Below are 18,173 nucleotides of genomic sequence, written 5' to 3'. Positions count from 1 at the left end.
AGGATCCGAGCGCTGGCCGGGCTCCGCAAGGCGGTCAGTTGCGCTTTTCTGCCAGTCCGACGGAGTCCGGTCAGGCGTCGAATCCCATCCTCGTCGCCAAGTTGTGGTGGCAATTTTCTGATGACGAGACCAATAAAGTTCTTAGGGAAACAAAGTCTTTTGATGTCATTTAATTGAAGAATATTAAAAGATGAGTAAAAGCAAATAACAACTCGAGCTGGGCCAGATCAGTACTACACAGAACGCAGCTGTCTGACTGACTGACACAGACTCAAGGTTCACAGTGTATGTTATACATTACAGAAAGAACTCCCTCTCACAGAGACAAAGTAAGGTGTTATTGTTATGACTTTAGCTGAGGCGCCTGACTATCTAGAGTTTACCCTTTGCCTTGGAGGTCTCAGCCCAGACAAGGCTACCAACTATCTCTCGAGGACAGAAGGAGCAACAGTAATTCATGCACAAGACCCTGGAGGGGAGCAGACAATACATATCCTTAAAATTAACCTTAGCTGATTATACCATGATTATTGATTCTAGAGTAATAAAATTAATTAAACGCATGATCAAACAGGTTAACATAAAAATTTCCTTCACAGCAAGTAATCCATGCTGTTTTGCTATTTGTACGAATTGTTTTGAGAAATGCACTTACTGTTTTGCAAATGTCGAGGATGATTCGAGAAATTTCCCAAAGCGACTGAGAAAAACTGTAACATGGAGGAGGCGGGATTTATGAGCTATACTGCAGCCAGTCAGCAGGGGGCGATAGAGAGGGTTTAGCTTCACTTTAGGGAGCTGTCATGTCGTCCATCTTTTTATACAGTCTATGGGAGCCATGTGCCACTTCGTTCGTCCGTTTACCTCCCCCAAAGATCATTGTAAAATAACTTAAAGACATGAGAAAAAAACTACAACAATCACGAAAGTCAATAGAGAAATATATCTCAGGTTTATTAATAACTTTCTTCATCTTCAAAACTCATTAAGACAGAAATTATAAAACAGTATTTACACCTTGTTTCTCTGTTGTTGTTGTTGTTGTTTTTTAAGTTAAAGCATGCCAGAGAGAATGAAGGACAATCAGTTTATTCCCTCAAACACAACACGGGTCGCTCCATTCGCTCTGATCCCAAATCTAATCATACAACAAATAAAAAAAGGTTGTTGTTTCCCACAATTACTGACAGTGTTCTGAGGTACAAAAAATAACCAGATATGATTCACAGGCTTTCACACACACACATAAAGAACCCAAACCCAGAACAATTTAAAATAAGTGAGGGGGGTACTCCAGGCACACACATTAACACCAACAGAAATCATATACGAACGACAATCTCAGCCATAAAAAAATGAACATAAACAGTCATTTGAAATGGGAGTGTGTGTGTGTTTGTCAAACATTATTCAGGAATGAGCACAAAAATAATCCAGTACAGTCGTTAGAAGACAGTGAAGGCAACAGAACGGTGAGTCATTGAGTTCCTTTAGCTTTCTGTGTCAGACAAGCTAAGACTGAGACATGACAGCGTAGAGAAAAAACAAAAGCAGTGTCATGTTAAAGACGTTTTTATGAAATCCGAGTGACTGAGCCAGCAACTCCAGCCAGAAATTTTGGGAAAACACTGCTGTCCTTGCTAAAGTGCTTTTATTTTGAATGGCAGAAGTTTTTGGGCCGTTTTAATTTTCTTTGTTTAAAATATCTTTAAATGAAAACATCTCAAAAGCAGAGCTGCTGAATATAGAAGAAACCCCATTGGTGGAGTTAAAATATGTATAAATATAGTCTAATATGGTTGGTGCATAAATACCTTTCAAAATAAAACTGTTTCATCACTTTTAGCCCGCTTCCACTCCCTGGGATTTCCTCAAAAAGCTTAAACATGTTCCTATTCATGAGATAATCAAGTATTTGCTACTGAACTGGATCTTAATACGTGACTAAGTCTTTGTTAACATTACAAAGATGGCTGTTTATCCCAGTATTCTTGTGAAATAAAAAACACATATTTGACCTCTGCACTCCATACCTGACTCAGTGATTGAGTCAGAAAGTGTTCACAACACAAAAAAGAAAAAAAGACAGCAGCAGGTCTTATCCATAAACAGTCTTACGTGAGCTCACAGCTGTCTGGCTTTAATCATGCAATGTTTCCTAAGAGGAGAAACCAATGCTTAAATCCAGTATGTACACAGACAGCACTGGCTGCTAGTGATAGCTGACCATAGCTAGGTGAAATTGAAACTTTAGTTTGGTCCAGGCAAAGTTTAATCATTTTTTGAACACAGACAACATGTGCAAAAAACACATGAATCCATTTTAAGATTATGTTCAATTAGTAAAAAAAAAAATGCTCTGACTCTTTTCTTTATCCTTGTTCAGATCGCTGAAGTCACAAATGATGCTAGCTGTTAGCTTGTTGCTGAACGATGTAGTTCTCAAATGCTAACAAAACAAAACAAATATTCTTTGCTAAACTTTTCCATACAGTGCAATAGAAACTTAACTATCTTAGACATATGATAAGAAAACTAAACCCCAGAAAAGTGTGGGTGCTTTTCATAATGCAAATAAACTGAGCTAGGAGGCCCCCGGTGTTAGCTAGCTAGCCATTTTTTAATGTTACATTTGTGTTGAGCAGGTTTTATTCTCTCATAACCTACACATAACCTTGGTCACAAAATATCTTACAAGTCAAAAAGCGTAACTATAGCGGATATCAAAATAACTTTTGCATAAAACAGGACATTTTAGTTATTATTTTTTAAATCCTATTTGGACTAACTTTTCATTTTTGGTGTCATTTATCTCTTTGCTAATAAGGTAACTTCAGCTCAGACAATTATCTGCATCCTTGGCTTCACCCACTAAAGTTAAACTCAACAACCCATATTATTTAAATCCAGTAAGCTGTGATTTTAGTGTTGTTAAATATAATTAACGTATAATAATACATGCGACAGTACAGCAGTGTATTAAAGGATCGGGTAAATGAGACTCAAACTGAAGTGTTATTAAGGCAGTGTGTGGTGTGACACGAGCTGAGAAAGCCTCCAAACTGTCCTGCAAAGTTAGAGTTAAAAAAAACTGAACGTGACTTTAATAAACTGGAAGTATTACAATGAAATGACTGACAAAGCATCGAATTCTTCTTAAATTATTGAAACTTGTAGACAAATAATTGGCATATTGTTTGATAGATATAAACACCAGGACAGCCCATAAAACAAATTCTCGATATGTATTCTGATTATCGCTCTGCTGAAAAATGACTCCTACTGAAGCATGACGAGGCTTAATGTTTCTGGTTTTTTTCCAAAGCTCTTTTGACATTTAAAGTGTGAAAACCTTGAAATACCAAGTTATACCAAATTCACTGGAAAACAGAAATTAAGTCATAATTTATTCAAGTTCCGTGTTCAGATTCGTGCTAAAACAGAAATAAAAGTGATTCTCAATTCCTCTTTCAGGAGGAACACGGGGCTTCAGTAGTTTTACAGTAGTTTGTTTAGTTGAAGTAAGAAGTGGAATTTAGTGATTTCAACATGTGTCAGTGTTGGAGATTTAGTATCTGAAGGTGTGAGAAAATCCACGTTCACAAACTGAAAAATCATCCATTTGTGATGATCTGTGGCTTTAAATTAAGTGTCACATCACATTGTTTTTGGTGTACCCTCTTCCCTACAGTGTGTTTTGTACCTCTACTCTTGATCACTTCCCAGAACATAACTTAACTCAAAGAGCTGATGGAAACTCGTTGGATTCACCTGTGATTGATGTAAGTTCAGTTAAAATAAACCTGTAGGGATACTGAAAATAAGCAGCAAAGATACACAAGTGACAGCAGGGGCGATACTTGATGTGGCTGAGTTCTGGTACATGTAGTTAGTGTTAGAAATCAGTCTCTGCAGTAGATGTCCCATGGAAAGCAGCTGTTTCTCTTTGGTTTACAGAACAAAAACCTGATGAATGATTCACTTTTCACCTTTGTTGTATATTAAACACACAAAAAGGAAGAACTGAAACACCACAGAAATTAAATCCCTCAAAAGACACAAAATGTATGAGTTTTAGGATCGATTTTTTCCCTTTAAAATCTCCCCTACAGTAAAATACAACTGGAGTGTGTGCATTTCTGTGAAAAAAAAACAAACCTTGTGATAATCAGAAAATACACAACTTTGTTTCCCACTAAACTGGCTGTAACCAGGGCTGAGCGGTGTGTTTGGCTGCAGAAGCACAAACAACAAAAGGATATTAAAGTCGGCTGTTCAGTCTGACAGAATACCAAAAGATCTGATTTAAAAAACAAAAGGAAACCCAGACATAACCACTGAATGCAAAGGAACATTAAACATGTAAAATCTCATAAAGAGGCAAAATAAAAATCATATTTCTCACCCCCCCTTTTGACATAAGATATATACACACACCAAACACACACACACACGTCGAACTCAATAAATAAAGTCTCAGATTTTCTACTATTTTCTGGTCAGAATGTGATCAAGCTTCCCTCTTTTGGTTTCTGTTCCCGGCCCATTTTGGTCACAAACATACGCACATACGCACACACAACCCACCCTCTCTTATAAAGTCAGTAAACACCTGCCACACTTATGAAAACCGATTCTTACACGTTTTATCTGAACTGTCTCGTCAGATCTGTCATCAGTGAAGAAATTAAAGATTTCACAGAGAGAAGGGGGTCGGCCTCAGTTAACGTACCCTACACATTTAATTTAACACATTCATAATGATCATATTGATTGTCTTAATCACGGCACAGACTGGCTGTCTATCTATCACCAGCTCTGTGATAAAAGGCTCTGGGCTAATCACTGCTTCTATCCAGGAAACAAGAAGGAAAATATAGATATTTGTTTATAAATCCGCCCCAAACCCCTCGCTCCCTCCCCCGCCTGGAAAAAAAAGACTCAGTAGGAGTCTCGTGTATCCGTCCTCACGCAGAATTCATCAATAAATATCTCATATTAGATTCTTAAGGAACATATATTACTTTGTTTGGACTCCGCTGACATGCTCGGGTCATCTTTGTCTTCTAGCTGTATGGATGTCAAGGAGGGGAGGCAGGCTGCTACACATGCGGCATCCAGAGGGGTGTGGGGGGGGGGGGGTCTCCCTGAGTCTCTGATTAGGGACAAGACATTGAAAGCAACACACACACATTTAAAAACACACACACACACACACACACACACACACACACACACACACACAGAGGAAGAAACTCGCAAATCACAGAAAAAGTGGGCGAGACAAGGAGGAGCTTTCTGGTCCAGACAAGCAGGTCCTTCAGATGTTTGTCGTCCTTTAATACAATAAGGATGTACACACACGTACACACACACACACACACACACACGTACACACACACGCACACACACACGCACACACACACACACACACACACACACACACAGATACTCCTTTCTACCATAAATGAGTGTTGGGTTTGAGTCTGTTTATGATGGGAAACATACACTTTGGCATGTTTGCACATGTGTGTTTTGTGAAATCCTTGCATATTTACACAATATGCACGCACATGGCTTGTCTCTGTATGCTTTGCCAGCTGTGCAAAAGCGTGTATTTGCATCCCCCTCACTCACACTCACACACACTGACACATACATACACACTCCTCCCCTCCTCAGCATACATTCGAGCGTAGTAGTGCATGCGTGCAAACGTAGCAGAATCGCCTACGAAGTTGGGTCAGATGCTGTTCTCCAGCTGGCTGTGGTGGTTGGCTGTGTGTGGGGAGTTCTGCTCGTTGAGGAGGAGGAGCGTCGTTTCGTCCGGCCCGTTCTCCGTCGGGATGGAGTCTGCTCCCAGGTCCGTGATGGTGGTGTTGGCGGTAGCGGGGGGAGTGGTCTGATCCAGGCGGGCCATGTTGTGGCCACTCTCCGGGGACTGAGGCGTGCTGTCCAGACGGGACGCCATCAGGCCGTTCTGGTACTGGGCTTTTGTGATCTGAGGGACAGAGGAGAAAAGGGTAATGCATCAAGTGTTTCACTTTAAAGGGGGAGTATTATGCTAATTTCAAGCTTCATGTTTCACTCTGTGATACCTGTGGAGTAGCTTATCATAATTTACAGTAAAAACTCCTCTTTTTTCTCACTCTGGTGCTCTGTGCAGGCCCTCATACAGCCTCTGCCTGAAACGACTCAGTCGGCTATGTCCCTTTAAGAAACCCCACCATTTCCAACATTGTCTAGGAGGGCTACATATGGGAGCGCAAACGGGCGAATTATTCACCCCGACTTTGTGCAGACTTTTTCCTGCCAGCCTCTGTGTGTGCAAAGTCTGGGTGAGCCGATGTGAGCACGCAGCAGGTAATAGTCAAGAGCATTTACCGTGTGGGCAGGGTGGTGACTTTTAAATCATGTGACCGGTGTGAAACCAGAAGAGCGGCACACAACAGGATGAATAAAAAGATCTGAGGTTGAAGAAGAAGGATAATTTACATCACGACAACAGCAAAGATGTCTGCAAACTGGAGAGATAGAGAGCTTCAGGAGCTTCTGGCTGTCAGAGACCTCCACAGCGTACTAGCAGCTTATGTCTTTTTTCATTAAGATTGATAACCCACCTTGACAAACTGAAGGTCTGTGAGAGCTCGGACGTAGAAGTCGGGTGTGTACTGCTGCGAGGGCATGCTGTTGTTGAGCTGGCTGTTGCTGCCGCTGACAGAGAGCGACTCCGTCCGGTCAGCTCCGCTCAGAGAGGCCGTGCGGTTCAACCCGCTGAGGTGGGAGGGCGAACGAAACTCTGCAAACACACACGCAAACAAAGAAAGGTTTATTCTGTTAGCATTTAAAAGACATGTAATAGGATACAGTTTTTGTCACTACAGAGAGCTGGAGTTTGGGTGGTACACTAATAATCAAAGCCATCTTTTGATTCAATCTTTCTATGATGGAGACACAGATCAATGTACGACCTGGACAGCACAAGATGCAGTGTAGGTACAAATGCAGGTTAATATTAATGATATGTATGAATAATTAATGATACATGGATGCACAAACAAATGAAAGTTAAATCTGTGAGTGCGACAGGCACAGAGGGAGCTAAAAAAAAAGGTTATTGGGGTTAAAGTTCAGTTGTCTCTCGACTGTACATACCCTTTGTTTCACTATCACAGCAGCAACGTGGTGCCTGCCTCACACCCAGAGGTGGTGACATACAAAACTTTCCAACAGCTTAACAAGCAGTGACTCAGTATGAGATAAAAGTGATGCCTCAAACTTATCACTCACTTACAGATACGACTAAATAAAGCATTTCATTGACTGTTGGTCAGGGCAAGATGCAATAACAAAGGTGGAGACAATATTCAATGATGTACACATGATACACACCCGCATGACAAGAGTGTTATGTAGAAAGTCTCCAACAGCTTCTACCAGTGTTGTGACCAAGTCGTCTTTGCTCAAATCTCAAGTAAGTCTTAAGTCATTTGGTCCAAGTCTCAAGCAAGTCTCGAGTCACTTTTTCTTGAGCGAGTCAAGTCGAGTCACAGGTTATGTCAAGTCAAGTCGAGTCCTTAGTTAAGGCAAGTCAAGTCCCGAGTCAAGTCACTTTTTTTCCACCCAAGATGCAGCACTCTGACCTGTAGTATCGGTCTTTATAAAGAAAAAAGACAAGGTGTTATTAGTTTGTCTAATAATGATATTATTTGCCAGTTTATATAACCTGTTCAAAAAGTATGACAGTGAATTGTATCTGTATTATCTCGGCACAGACGCAGCCATGATGATGGTCTGCTCTGAGACAGTATTGAGTAGTAACGAGTACGACTGATGAGGCTTCTATTTAGGGGCTTTGATGTTGCGTGTTGCCAAATCGAGGAGTTTGACTGACAGCCAGTCATCCAATCATGACAATCACATAAGGGAGCTTTTTGAGTCGTCCAATCATGATTCCCAGTTTGCGCTGCGTACATACTTGATAGTTAGACAGAAACTTGACAACATTGAATTTTATCATTTTATATTTAACAGCTAACATTCAAACTTATGAACACACACAAGTCATCGAGTCATCATGCCTCAAGTCAAGTCGAGTCTCAAGTCATTTATTTTTTTGTCAAGTCAACTCGCAAGTCATCAAAACAGTGACCCGAGTCGACTCGATTCCAAGTCACCAAGTCTCAATTCCAAATCTCTGGCTTCTACTATGACATGTTACGTGTAGTATAAACGTACAGTATTTGTTGACTTTTTGAACATTTTACAAAAGAGGTGATAAAATGATGCAGGTAGAAGTCTTAGCAGGATGTCATTTTTGATCGTTTTTTAGACAGTAGTTGTTTATTTTAGGATTAAATAATAAAAAATGTCTCATTATTTACGATTAACAATCCAAAGTCCAAAGAAATTAAACTTTCAGTGATATAAAACAGAGAAAATTAAATAAATATGACCCATTGATGAGGCCAGGGACAGCAAATTTTGGACATTTTTGCCTGAAAAGTGTCTAAAATGATTATTTAAATTATATATACATTGTTGTTGTTTAATTGTCCTAATAAATTAAGTGACAAATCATTTCAGCTTTTGATTAAACAACTGAAACCTTAAAAAAATTGCTATGTTTTCATTTTGAGGGGGATATACAGGAGGTTAACATCTACAAGAAAATACTGAACCAAACACAGCCCAGGTTTTTAGTCAAATCAAAACAGCCGGCTCGACTTTCAGCAGGTTACATCTGACAGTTTCATCAGTTACTGTAGAACTGTTAGTCATAGTTGTTGACAGATTCTTGATAACAATAACACTTAATAACACGTCCCCCTTTAGCTGGTTATTTTCCACCTCTGATCCATGCTGAATACTACAACCACAATACTGAAACCACAATGACTAACATCCATGGGTGTCGACCAGCTGACAGTTTAGTTCAGTTTTTATTAGGGCATGCAATCCAAACGAAACAATCCTCTCAAAATGTGCCACACACACAAACACACACACACACACACACACACACCACACTCATGCTCTTTACCAGCTGTGTGTTATTACCGGTAAGTGCGAGTCGTCCAGCAGGGGGCCTCAGTGAGTCATAGGAAACTGTTTTACCTGGACACGTCAACTGTGTTAGCTTTCATGGAATTAAGCTAGCTAGTTAATCTTGGATAGCTACAACTAATTCATAGTTAGTAGTTAGATTTCACTTAGTCATGAGACAATGTTTATTATGTTGATAAACAAAACATTGACTTTTAAGATCCAGCAGGCAACTTTTCTTTATTTTGATCCTGTCGACTTAAATCTGATGTAAAACTCTTATTTAGCCGTTTTAGCTACAATGTAGCTTTTAGTGTCCACGTTACAGACTACCAGGGTTCTGCTATGTCCTGTATACTTGTGAGAGAGTGTAAACACGCTCTGAATATATATTTCAATCAGTGCAATTTGCTGTTTACATGACTTTAAAAGCAGGTATGCATACTTTAATTTTAATTTAATAGTTTCAATAATTTTTGTAGCTCCACCTGATTAATACATCTGGATAGAGAAGACCTTTGACTGTAGGCTTATAATTTATATGTGAAAAGAGCTGCCTTAACCCATAAATTCACAGCAAAGGCTGCTGAGTCGACCTCTGTCCTGATTAATTTAGCCAAACATTTAATACTAACAGATGCTTAAACCCTTACATTGCAGTTCCACCACAGCGCCGTTACGTAACACAACAGAAACACTGTCATAAGAATGCCACTCCAACAGGAGGCGATATAACCCGGTCATGCAAAGAAGAAAGAAAATCGCAGGCATTTAAAAGTCTGAAAAAATCTATTGCCGGAAGACTACATGGCAGACTGCAATGGCGCATCGAGGAAGGGGGCTGATATATCAATATAGTGGATGAGTAACTGTACATATATGTGTAAACATGTAAAAGTCCTGTTAGCGAGGTTAGAAGCATCGCTGTTTTTGTCACGTCCGTCATTTTGGAAGGAATGTCACCTCATTGGTGATGCCTCACAAAGGAGCTACCGGCGCACAGCCTGACGACACGAGCCAAAAAGCTGTTTACCCCGTCTACACGTCTCCGTGGAAATTAGTTTCTAAAAGTCTTCACCCTGGTTTGAGTTTTAGAAAATCAATTTTCAGTGAAGGTGTGTGAACGGAAGGCCATAACACAGGGAAAAGGTACGTTTTAAAAAATACCTGTGTACATGTAGACATGTACAGTATTGGGAGAAGAGAGTGGGGAATGACATGCAGCAAAGGGCCGGAGTCGAGCCTGCATCCGCTGCGTGGAGGGCTGTAGCCTCTGTACATGGGGCGCTTGCTCTACTGACTGAGCTGAACCAGCGCCCCACAAAAGTTTTATTGCAGAACTGTAGTGTTGCAAAAACAGCCTGGCTGACAAATCCTGTTCTCAAGAGAACATCCTTGTTGGGTACAGACCCGCATACACTTCACATCATCATGACTTGATGTTTTTTTTTTCCAGTCAAAATTAAACTAGTGACTCAAAAACTGACCATTCCCATAAATTGTAAATTACATTGCATTATTATATCCGTCATATCATACAGCTTTACAATTACATCAACAGAAAAGTGACCTGCTGGATCTTCAAGTTCAAAATAAAACCTGTGAGGGTTTAAATGCAATCAAACCTCTACATGTGACCTGCTGCTCGCAGGGTGAGTTAGTGTTTTTAAATCAAAGTGGACAAGTGATTGACCCAGTTCCAATCCGTGATCCTCACCTTTACGCTGATCACACACCCTTTAGTTTAAATACCGTTATCAAAACAGTTTCATTCAGGAAGTGGGTGGGTACTGGGATCACATTTGGAACTGGGCATTTGTGATTAAGTGGTGGAAAGATATCAAAGCTAAAGGTGTAATGATTTTCTAAAAACTGACTAGTTATTGTGCTCTAAGGGCTACAATCTACTTCAGCAATTATTCCTGTAAGTCTTGAAAACTAAAGTACACCATGAAGACGAGGGATAGGACAACAATTACTAAAATAAAACAGCTGCATCTTAATAGCTCCACTTCCTGCCTTCACTCTTGTTGTGGATATAAAAGTGAAAAGACCTTAAAACAAACAGAGCGTGGAACCATCTGAAGCTATTAGGATGTATTCAAAGTCGCTCGAGCAGCTGAGCCCCTCGAGGGGGTCCCATGATGTTGTCCGATCCCTCTCCATTTTATCTTAGAGATGTCATGTGATCATTTTCTGTCCCCGAGTGCCTGCGAGTTCAAGAACCGTGCTCACATTCTGGCAGATAAGCTCTTTGATTATTACTTTGCAACATGTTCTGGGCCACCACTGGGTCTCCTCTATTATACTTCTGTTCTGTAGCATGCATATGCTCATACTGTAGTGCTGTGTACGATCTGGCTTAACTCATTATAATCCCACACAACAGGGAATAAATATGCTCTGAGTTTTTTGTTTATCTTTCAGCAAATCAGGGTCGTCTTGATCAGCGACAGTTTCATTGCAAAACAGTGGCGTGAGGGAATTTGTTTTGTTGATACATTTGCGTATAGGAGGCAAATCCTGGAATTAAATGACTCAATTCCTGGAGAAAAAAAAAACTCCACAAGAAGCATTAAAAGACTTACATATAAGGATAGAGAGACGTGGGAGACCTATACTTGAAATAGCCATCCAATGGCAGACTTTTACACACAGGTATTTGGGAGTTTATAAAGTCTGATAACAGGGACGATTTTCCTTACAGAATTATCCACAGATTATTTTATTGTTTAAATTTGGTCTTTAATTTTTTTTTTTTATAGTTTACTTTCACAGAAAATTATAAAAAGCAGCAAAATACTCACATTTCACTTTCTGTTTAATAAATGACTAATATGATTAATCAAAGTGTTAGTGATTATATTTCTCACAATCGACTCATCACTTATACTGAGCGCAACTTTTCACAGACGTTAAAACGTTACTAATGCGTGCTCTCTTTTGGACAAAGTCTGTAATAGCAAAAATGGAGCGACGCCTGCGAGCTAGTTCAGGCAGACATCTCGAGCTGCACTGATTTCATTCTTGACATGCGTCATTAATTTAGCATCTATTTAAGCTCTGCCATTGCCACCGCTGCCCTACACCAGTACTGCGCTCTGACTTTCCACCCGCACCCAGATTTAAGATACGATCTCATCACTCCTCAGATTTCTGCATGTAAAATAAATCTGTGAGGAGTGATGAGGTCGGACCAACGACGGCAAACACGAGCTATGTTCTGCTGCTGAAATAAACATTTCAAACTATAACAACGTGAGTTGTCTGACTGAACTCTGCTCTTTTTTATTACTGTTTGTTTTTAGTTACTGGCTGACTTTTCTACAACACTGTGATAAGTGATACTCTACCATGGTCTTGGTGAATACTCAATTCTGATTTGCTGCAGGGTGTCCATTCATTTCTGATAGTGGACGCCTAAATAGAAGTTACAGTAATATTGTCTCTTAATAATTAGTGTGCTGTTTGGTTTCCATGTCAGGTGTGGGCCAAAACATCGATATTGCAATATATCTTGGTCCTGACTGCTGTGATACAATTATCGTATCGCTGGCGCCAAATATCGATATTTTAATTAAAGAAAAATGCAGCGCTCTAAACAGATCTCCCTGCCAATTTGAGTCACTGCATCATCTCAATTTGTGTCAACATCTGTGAAACTGACACCCGAGTGCAGTGAATAATACATACAGACTTTTTAGGGGCATTTTGTATTCCTCAGTTAATCACATATCGTGATGTATCAATTATGTGATTGTTTTGCAATATATCAATTATCGCAGAAACGCTGTATCGTGGTATTATCGTTATCGTGGGCCATGTATCTTATCGTGAGTAACTCTGCAATTCCCACCTCTACTCCATGGCTGTGTTCGAGCTGTCATACCACACTAGCAGTACATAATGATTTGGCCTAAATGTCGTATGTGGTATGCAAACAAAAGCAACATTTACAGTACGGCAAAAATACCCGAACCAGTCTACCTCGGCTACTGTATCCCACAATGCAAAGCGCTGGAACGTCACAACAGCAGTTGAAATGGCAGACAGCAGCAGAAGGGGGCGCTGTAGCTAAAGAAGCAGCTTTTTGCTGTTGGCGGGCTCTTGTTTACTTCCGCTTTCCAAAACCAGAGACTGACAGCTGGGGTTGCGTACTGCAAAATAAATTTGAACAGCTCCGTGCCACATACCGCCGAACACAGTCAGTAGTATGTAGTATACAGTATCCGATTTCGAACACAGCAAACGTCTTTCATTAATTCCACAGAATGAACATCTACATAGAAGTTTGAGTAAAATTTTCTGTTCGTTAAATTAATGCATAATCTGGCCTTCACGTCGTTCATTTATTTCTACTAATGCACACGTTGCGGGGCATTATTGCTTTAATACTGACTTTGCCTTTGTATCAGGCTTAAATGAGAGAGTTTATTCCAAATGGAGAAACCAATATGAAGACCATCACCACTCCACTTTCTGCCAGAGTCTTCCCTTCGTGACAAAGAAATTCAAATTCGTGCCGTAAAGTAACGCGAGCGCTCACCTACGCCTACACGTGTTTGCTGATAATAGACGGACTCACCGCCTCTGCACTGCCGCCTCCTCCTCCTCATGTAATCTGCAGTTTACAGGCAAATTGTTTGAAAAAAGAGCTCATCTGCCAAAAAGCAGCTGTCATTCTATGAGTATTTGCTGTACTCAAAGAGCAATGACTGCTGCTGCCCTGCTGAAGCCTTAGAACATGTTGCACCTTTGGCTGCAGTGTAATCAGTGATGTCACAGCCGGTTTTTCATGCATTGCTTGTTTTAAATAAAGGTGCAACCATTATTCATTGTTTTAATCGATAAAGAGCAGTGCAACAGCAGTTGTCTGCCCTCTGAGTCAGGCGCTAATTTACCCTTTAATAGATTTTTGAGACATAAAATATACAAAAGTGTCAAAGTCACACCTGGCGAATCACAGCCAGGCCCCGCCCACACACCCACCCCACAGCCCCGCCCGTCCTTGTTAAATGACCCAGACATGCCGGAGTTTACCTGGCAACCGAGAGAACAGAGAAAACCTCTTAAAGGAGAGGAGACGAGGACGAGGTGCAGCCACTGAGAGGAGAAGAGGGAGGAGGAAGGAGGAGGCAATCCACAGGACAGAGGGAGGAGGGGGATGAAGGAGGGGAGGAGGGATGGAAAGTGAGTGACACAGTTGGAGACAGAGAGACAGATCTCGAGCGAGGTCATGCAAAAAAAAAAAAAACCCACAGCTGCTCCGAGAACATCCCATGTTAGATTACAGGAGAGATGGTTGTTACTGAGCTGCTTCTGAAGATGAAATGGGAGAATGTCGCTGGTGAAAGGCGGAAAAAAGATACAAATGTCTTCCTCTCTACCTGAAGCACCTGGAGGAGAAGCTGTTAAGTGTTACGATAAAAACAATAGAAAGAGAGGGATTCAGCTTCAGGAGTTCTGAGCTCAGCGCTGAGGACACATTTCAGTCTGCACCTCTGAAATATTGTGTTTGATATCCTGGTCTGTGTTTGGTCCCCGTCACACAGCCCGTCATAGAAGTCGTCACACATGGCGGGAGCAAAAATTCCGACATCATAAGTCAAATTCAGTGGGATAAAACAAACTGTACAGAGAGTAGAAGACCCAGAAGAGCCTGACAAATCAACTGAGACATGAGCGGAGAGATGAATGTGACAGCAGACAGACACGTTGACAGCTGAATGTCAACAAGAGAAAGCTTTGAGAGAGAAAAAGACAAGAGCGACTTTTTCTCTTTAAGGGGATGGAAGTGCTCGAGAGAAAAAGAGACAGAGAGGAGAGGAAGGAGGAGTTCAAAGGTCATCAGTAAAATCAGCTTCCCCCATCCAACACATGGGCTGGATCTAAAGTCTTTTATTTGATATTTTCTCGCTCCTCGATCCGGAAGTAGTTTCGGATCCGTCATATTGAGGACCGTCCCAAAGAGCTTACTACTACTCCGAGGAGCGAGGATACACGAGAGCCTCCACGGACGTCTTTCACTGGCTGAAACGCCCCCTTATTGGATATCAGTTATTGGCTGGAACTCAGGTCTCTTAAATTGCATCCCTCACTTGTGTCTTTTCCTTGCGTCTTCCCACCAGAGATGATGGGACGTCTCGTGTCTCTTAAAAACACATTTCATCATGTCATTTCTTCTCCTGTGGTTTCTTCGCGTCTCTCTGTGCATCCCGAGGGAGGGACTAAGATGCAAGGAAAAGATGGAAGTGAGGGATGCACAGATGTAATTTAAGAGCCTCCCTCTGAAGCGTTTTAGCTTCCTGAATAAAACAAAAAGACTCTGGTTCTGAGATCAGAACAAAAAGCTCATTTTCCTTTCTGGGACTTTTTAAATGAAAATTAACTGATTTACCAAACACATTCTCTACCACAAGAAAGTAGGTGCATGAGTGTGTGTCAAAGACGTTTGACTGTGTGTGCACGTTTACTCAGACATATTCAAAAGGAAATATTAGTGTTCGTTATAAGCTCCATGGAGCAAACATGAGTGTATCACAGGAAATATATCGTCAATAAACTGGTTTGAAGTCAATTCAGCCCTCCAGATAATCTAACAAATACTGTGAATACATGTGGCCTAACTTTAGGAGGAAAGTAACCTCATCTGCTGCTTTTTCTTCTTTTTTATTCTCTTTGACAAAATAAGAATACTCTGGCATCAGTATGTTATTGTAATATGTTTCCAACTGAGAATTTAAAACTGTTCTGAGTTGTTCGTATTCATGTGCTGACGTGTGTTTGTGGATCTGACTGTGTCCTTGTCTGTGAACAGAGAGGATGTGTTTGCCTCCCCAGAGGCTGCAGATGGAAAAATGCTAACGGCTAAATCTGTCTTAAATCATCTGTTCCTATTTTAGGATGAATGTGTTTGTGCGCGGTCTGTGTTCAGTAAAGACTAATAATAACATCAAGAGTCCTGCAGAGAGCTGGCATGTGTTCAGTTGTAAATTGTATTTGCTGTTTAAGCAGTTGGTCAAACTGACTTTAAGTTTTCAGTTTAAGTGTGTGGGCTGCAGCCACGCAAACATCACCATGTGCTCTCGAGCTGCTGGAGGACATGATGATATAATGCACTTTGATTGGAGGTGAAATAAGACACAACATGTGTTGCCTCTTGTATAATTTCATGTTCTTAAAATAGATTAACCTTTTTTCAATCAATAAAATAACCAGGATAACTGATGGACCTGAAAAGTACAAATTCTGGTTACTTCAGACGTCCTTGTCTCTGGTCAACTTCACATTTTGACACAAGAGGCGGCTTTACTCTGACATTTCACCACAAGGTGGCAGCAGAGGCATTTAAACAAGGTAGGAAGGGATATTGGGTTAATGATGAAGGCAGTAATACTTTGAAGAGGAGAGGAGAGCAGAGGAGATGAAAGGAGAAGAGACAAGAGGGGTAAGGAGAGGAGAGGAGAGGAGAGGAGAGGAGAGGAGGAGAAAAAAAGGACAGGGGACGAGAGGACAGGAAAGGAGATTAAAGAATGGCAGAGGACAGAAGAGTAGAGGAGAAAAAAAGGGGGAGGAGAGGAGAGGAGATGAAAGGAGACGGGACAAAAGGGGAGATGAGGGGAGGGGAGGGGAGGAGAAAAAAGGACAGGGGATGAGAGGAGATGAAAGGAGAAGAGACAAGAGGGGTGAAGAGGAGAGGAGAAGACAGAAGAGCAGAGGAGAAAAAAAGGGAGAGGAGATAAGAGGAGAAGAGACAAGAGGAGATGAGACAAGAGGGGAGAAGTGAGGAGAGTAAAGGAGGGGAGAGGACAGAAGTCAGAGGAGAAAAAAAGGGAGAGGAGAGGAGACATGGATGTTTTGGACTCACCTAGTGTGGGAGCACTGAGCGCCATGACGCCGTAGAACGAGAAAGGCCCGGTCTCAAACTTCATGTTCTCGTTGCCGGCCTCCACCTCCACCCGGCCCTGAAGAAACAGAAACAAAGAAAATCAACAACACTCATTTATCACAGGACAGACTCAGGACATTGTGCAGCTGAGCAGACTTTGCACACTTCAACATTTGTGATTATTCATCAGACGTAAAGACATGATCTGCAATACTGAACAATTTTATAACACAAAGCAGATTTTCTTAAAAAAAAGTGTACTTGATATGAACATGGAATCCATCGTTTATGTTTTTTCTTTAAGCTTCATAAAGTTGATTCTGCGCTCCCCCTGGATAAAATCCACTTCAGGAGACGTTAAGACCTACAGCTGCAACAATCTGTTAATCTGCCGATACTCTTCTTGTAAAAACCAAATAAACGGTTGTTACTGTGTCCGCTTCGATGTCTTTAAATGCCTAGTTTGGTGCAACTGTTGGTTCAACACCCACAGATATTTAGTCAACTATGATGCACAACAAAGAAAAGCATCTAATGGTGACATTTGAGAACCAATAAATGACTAAAGCATTGCCAAAAAAAGACGAAGAAACCTAGCAGCTCTGAAGAGAGACAGACTACACTGGACCAGTATTTATAGAGGGGTGGATATCGCCTTGTAGCCCTGATTCTCAGTCTTCCTGAACTTACACAGTTTGGCCTCTAGAGGGCGGTGTTATAACGAGCCAAAACAAGATAAGGTACAGGACAGTATTAGTAATTGTCCTCTGGAAAGCCTCTGCATCACTTGTGGGAGGAAACGTGTTTACTTAGGCCTTAATTGGACACTCAGCGTACACTCTTTATGAATCAGCTGTCGTTAGAGTCAAAAAGAAATGTGGCTGCAGAGGTAAGATGTGGGGCAAGAGCGAGAGGGTCTTTGTGAAATTAAAATCAAGGCTCCACAGCGGAGGGATGGAGAGGGATGAGATGGAGGGTGAGAGGGCAGAGGGGAGGACAGGAGGAGGCCTCTGTGTTGGTACAGTGAGTTGGCCTGGATCGGCCCGCTGGAATGTGTGAACTGCAGCAACAACACAGGACAGTTAATCCACACTGTCATCCCTCCTTCCCTACATCCTCCCACCTCCCCCTACACACACACACTCACACACACACACGCACGCACACACACAGACTGGGCTGATGAAAGCAGAACAGGTGGTAATATAAAAGGGAGACAAAGAAGAAAGGACAAACAAGA

The 18,173-nt window shown here is 41.3% G+C and overlaps 1 protein-coding gene across 1 annotated transcript in view; it reads right to left on the bottom strand.

Moving 5' to 3' along the window:
- Window positions 1-928: 928 nt before the first annotated feature.
- LOC138609986 (metal transporter CNNM4) overlaps window positions 929-18,173 on the bottom strand; it is a 60,716-nt gene continuing 43,471 nt past the window's right edge. The window contains exons 5-7 of the mRNA XM_069682678.1: window positions 16,913-17,009; window positions 6,621-6,799; window positions 929-6,001 (exon numbers count right to left, since the gene is read on the bottom strand). Of these exons, the coding sequence (XP_069538779.1) occupies window positions 5,744-6,001; window positions 6,621-6,799; window positions 16,913-17,009 (534 nt within the window). The 3' untranslated portion in view covers window positions 929-5,743. The remainder of the gene's footprint in view (window positions 6,002-6,620; window positions 6,800-16,912; window positions 17,010-18,173) is intronic.

Source organism: Semicossyphus pulcher, unplaced genomic scaffold (assembly GCF_022749685.1).
Source record: "Semicossyphus pulcher isolate SPU_LCO1_2020_fin unplaced genomic scaffold, fSemPul1.0.p SCAF_6, whole genome shotgun sequence".
NCBI classification, from domain to species: domain Eukaryota; kingdom Metazoa; phylum Chordata; class Actinopteri; order Labriformes; family Labridae; genus Semicossyphus; species Semicossyphus pulcher.
Note: the sequence above shows the minus strand (reverse complement) of the source record. Positions and strands in the feature narration are given on the sequence as shown.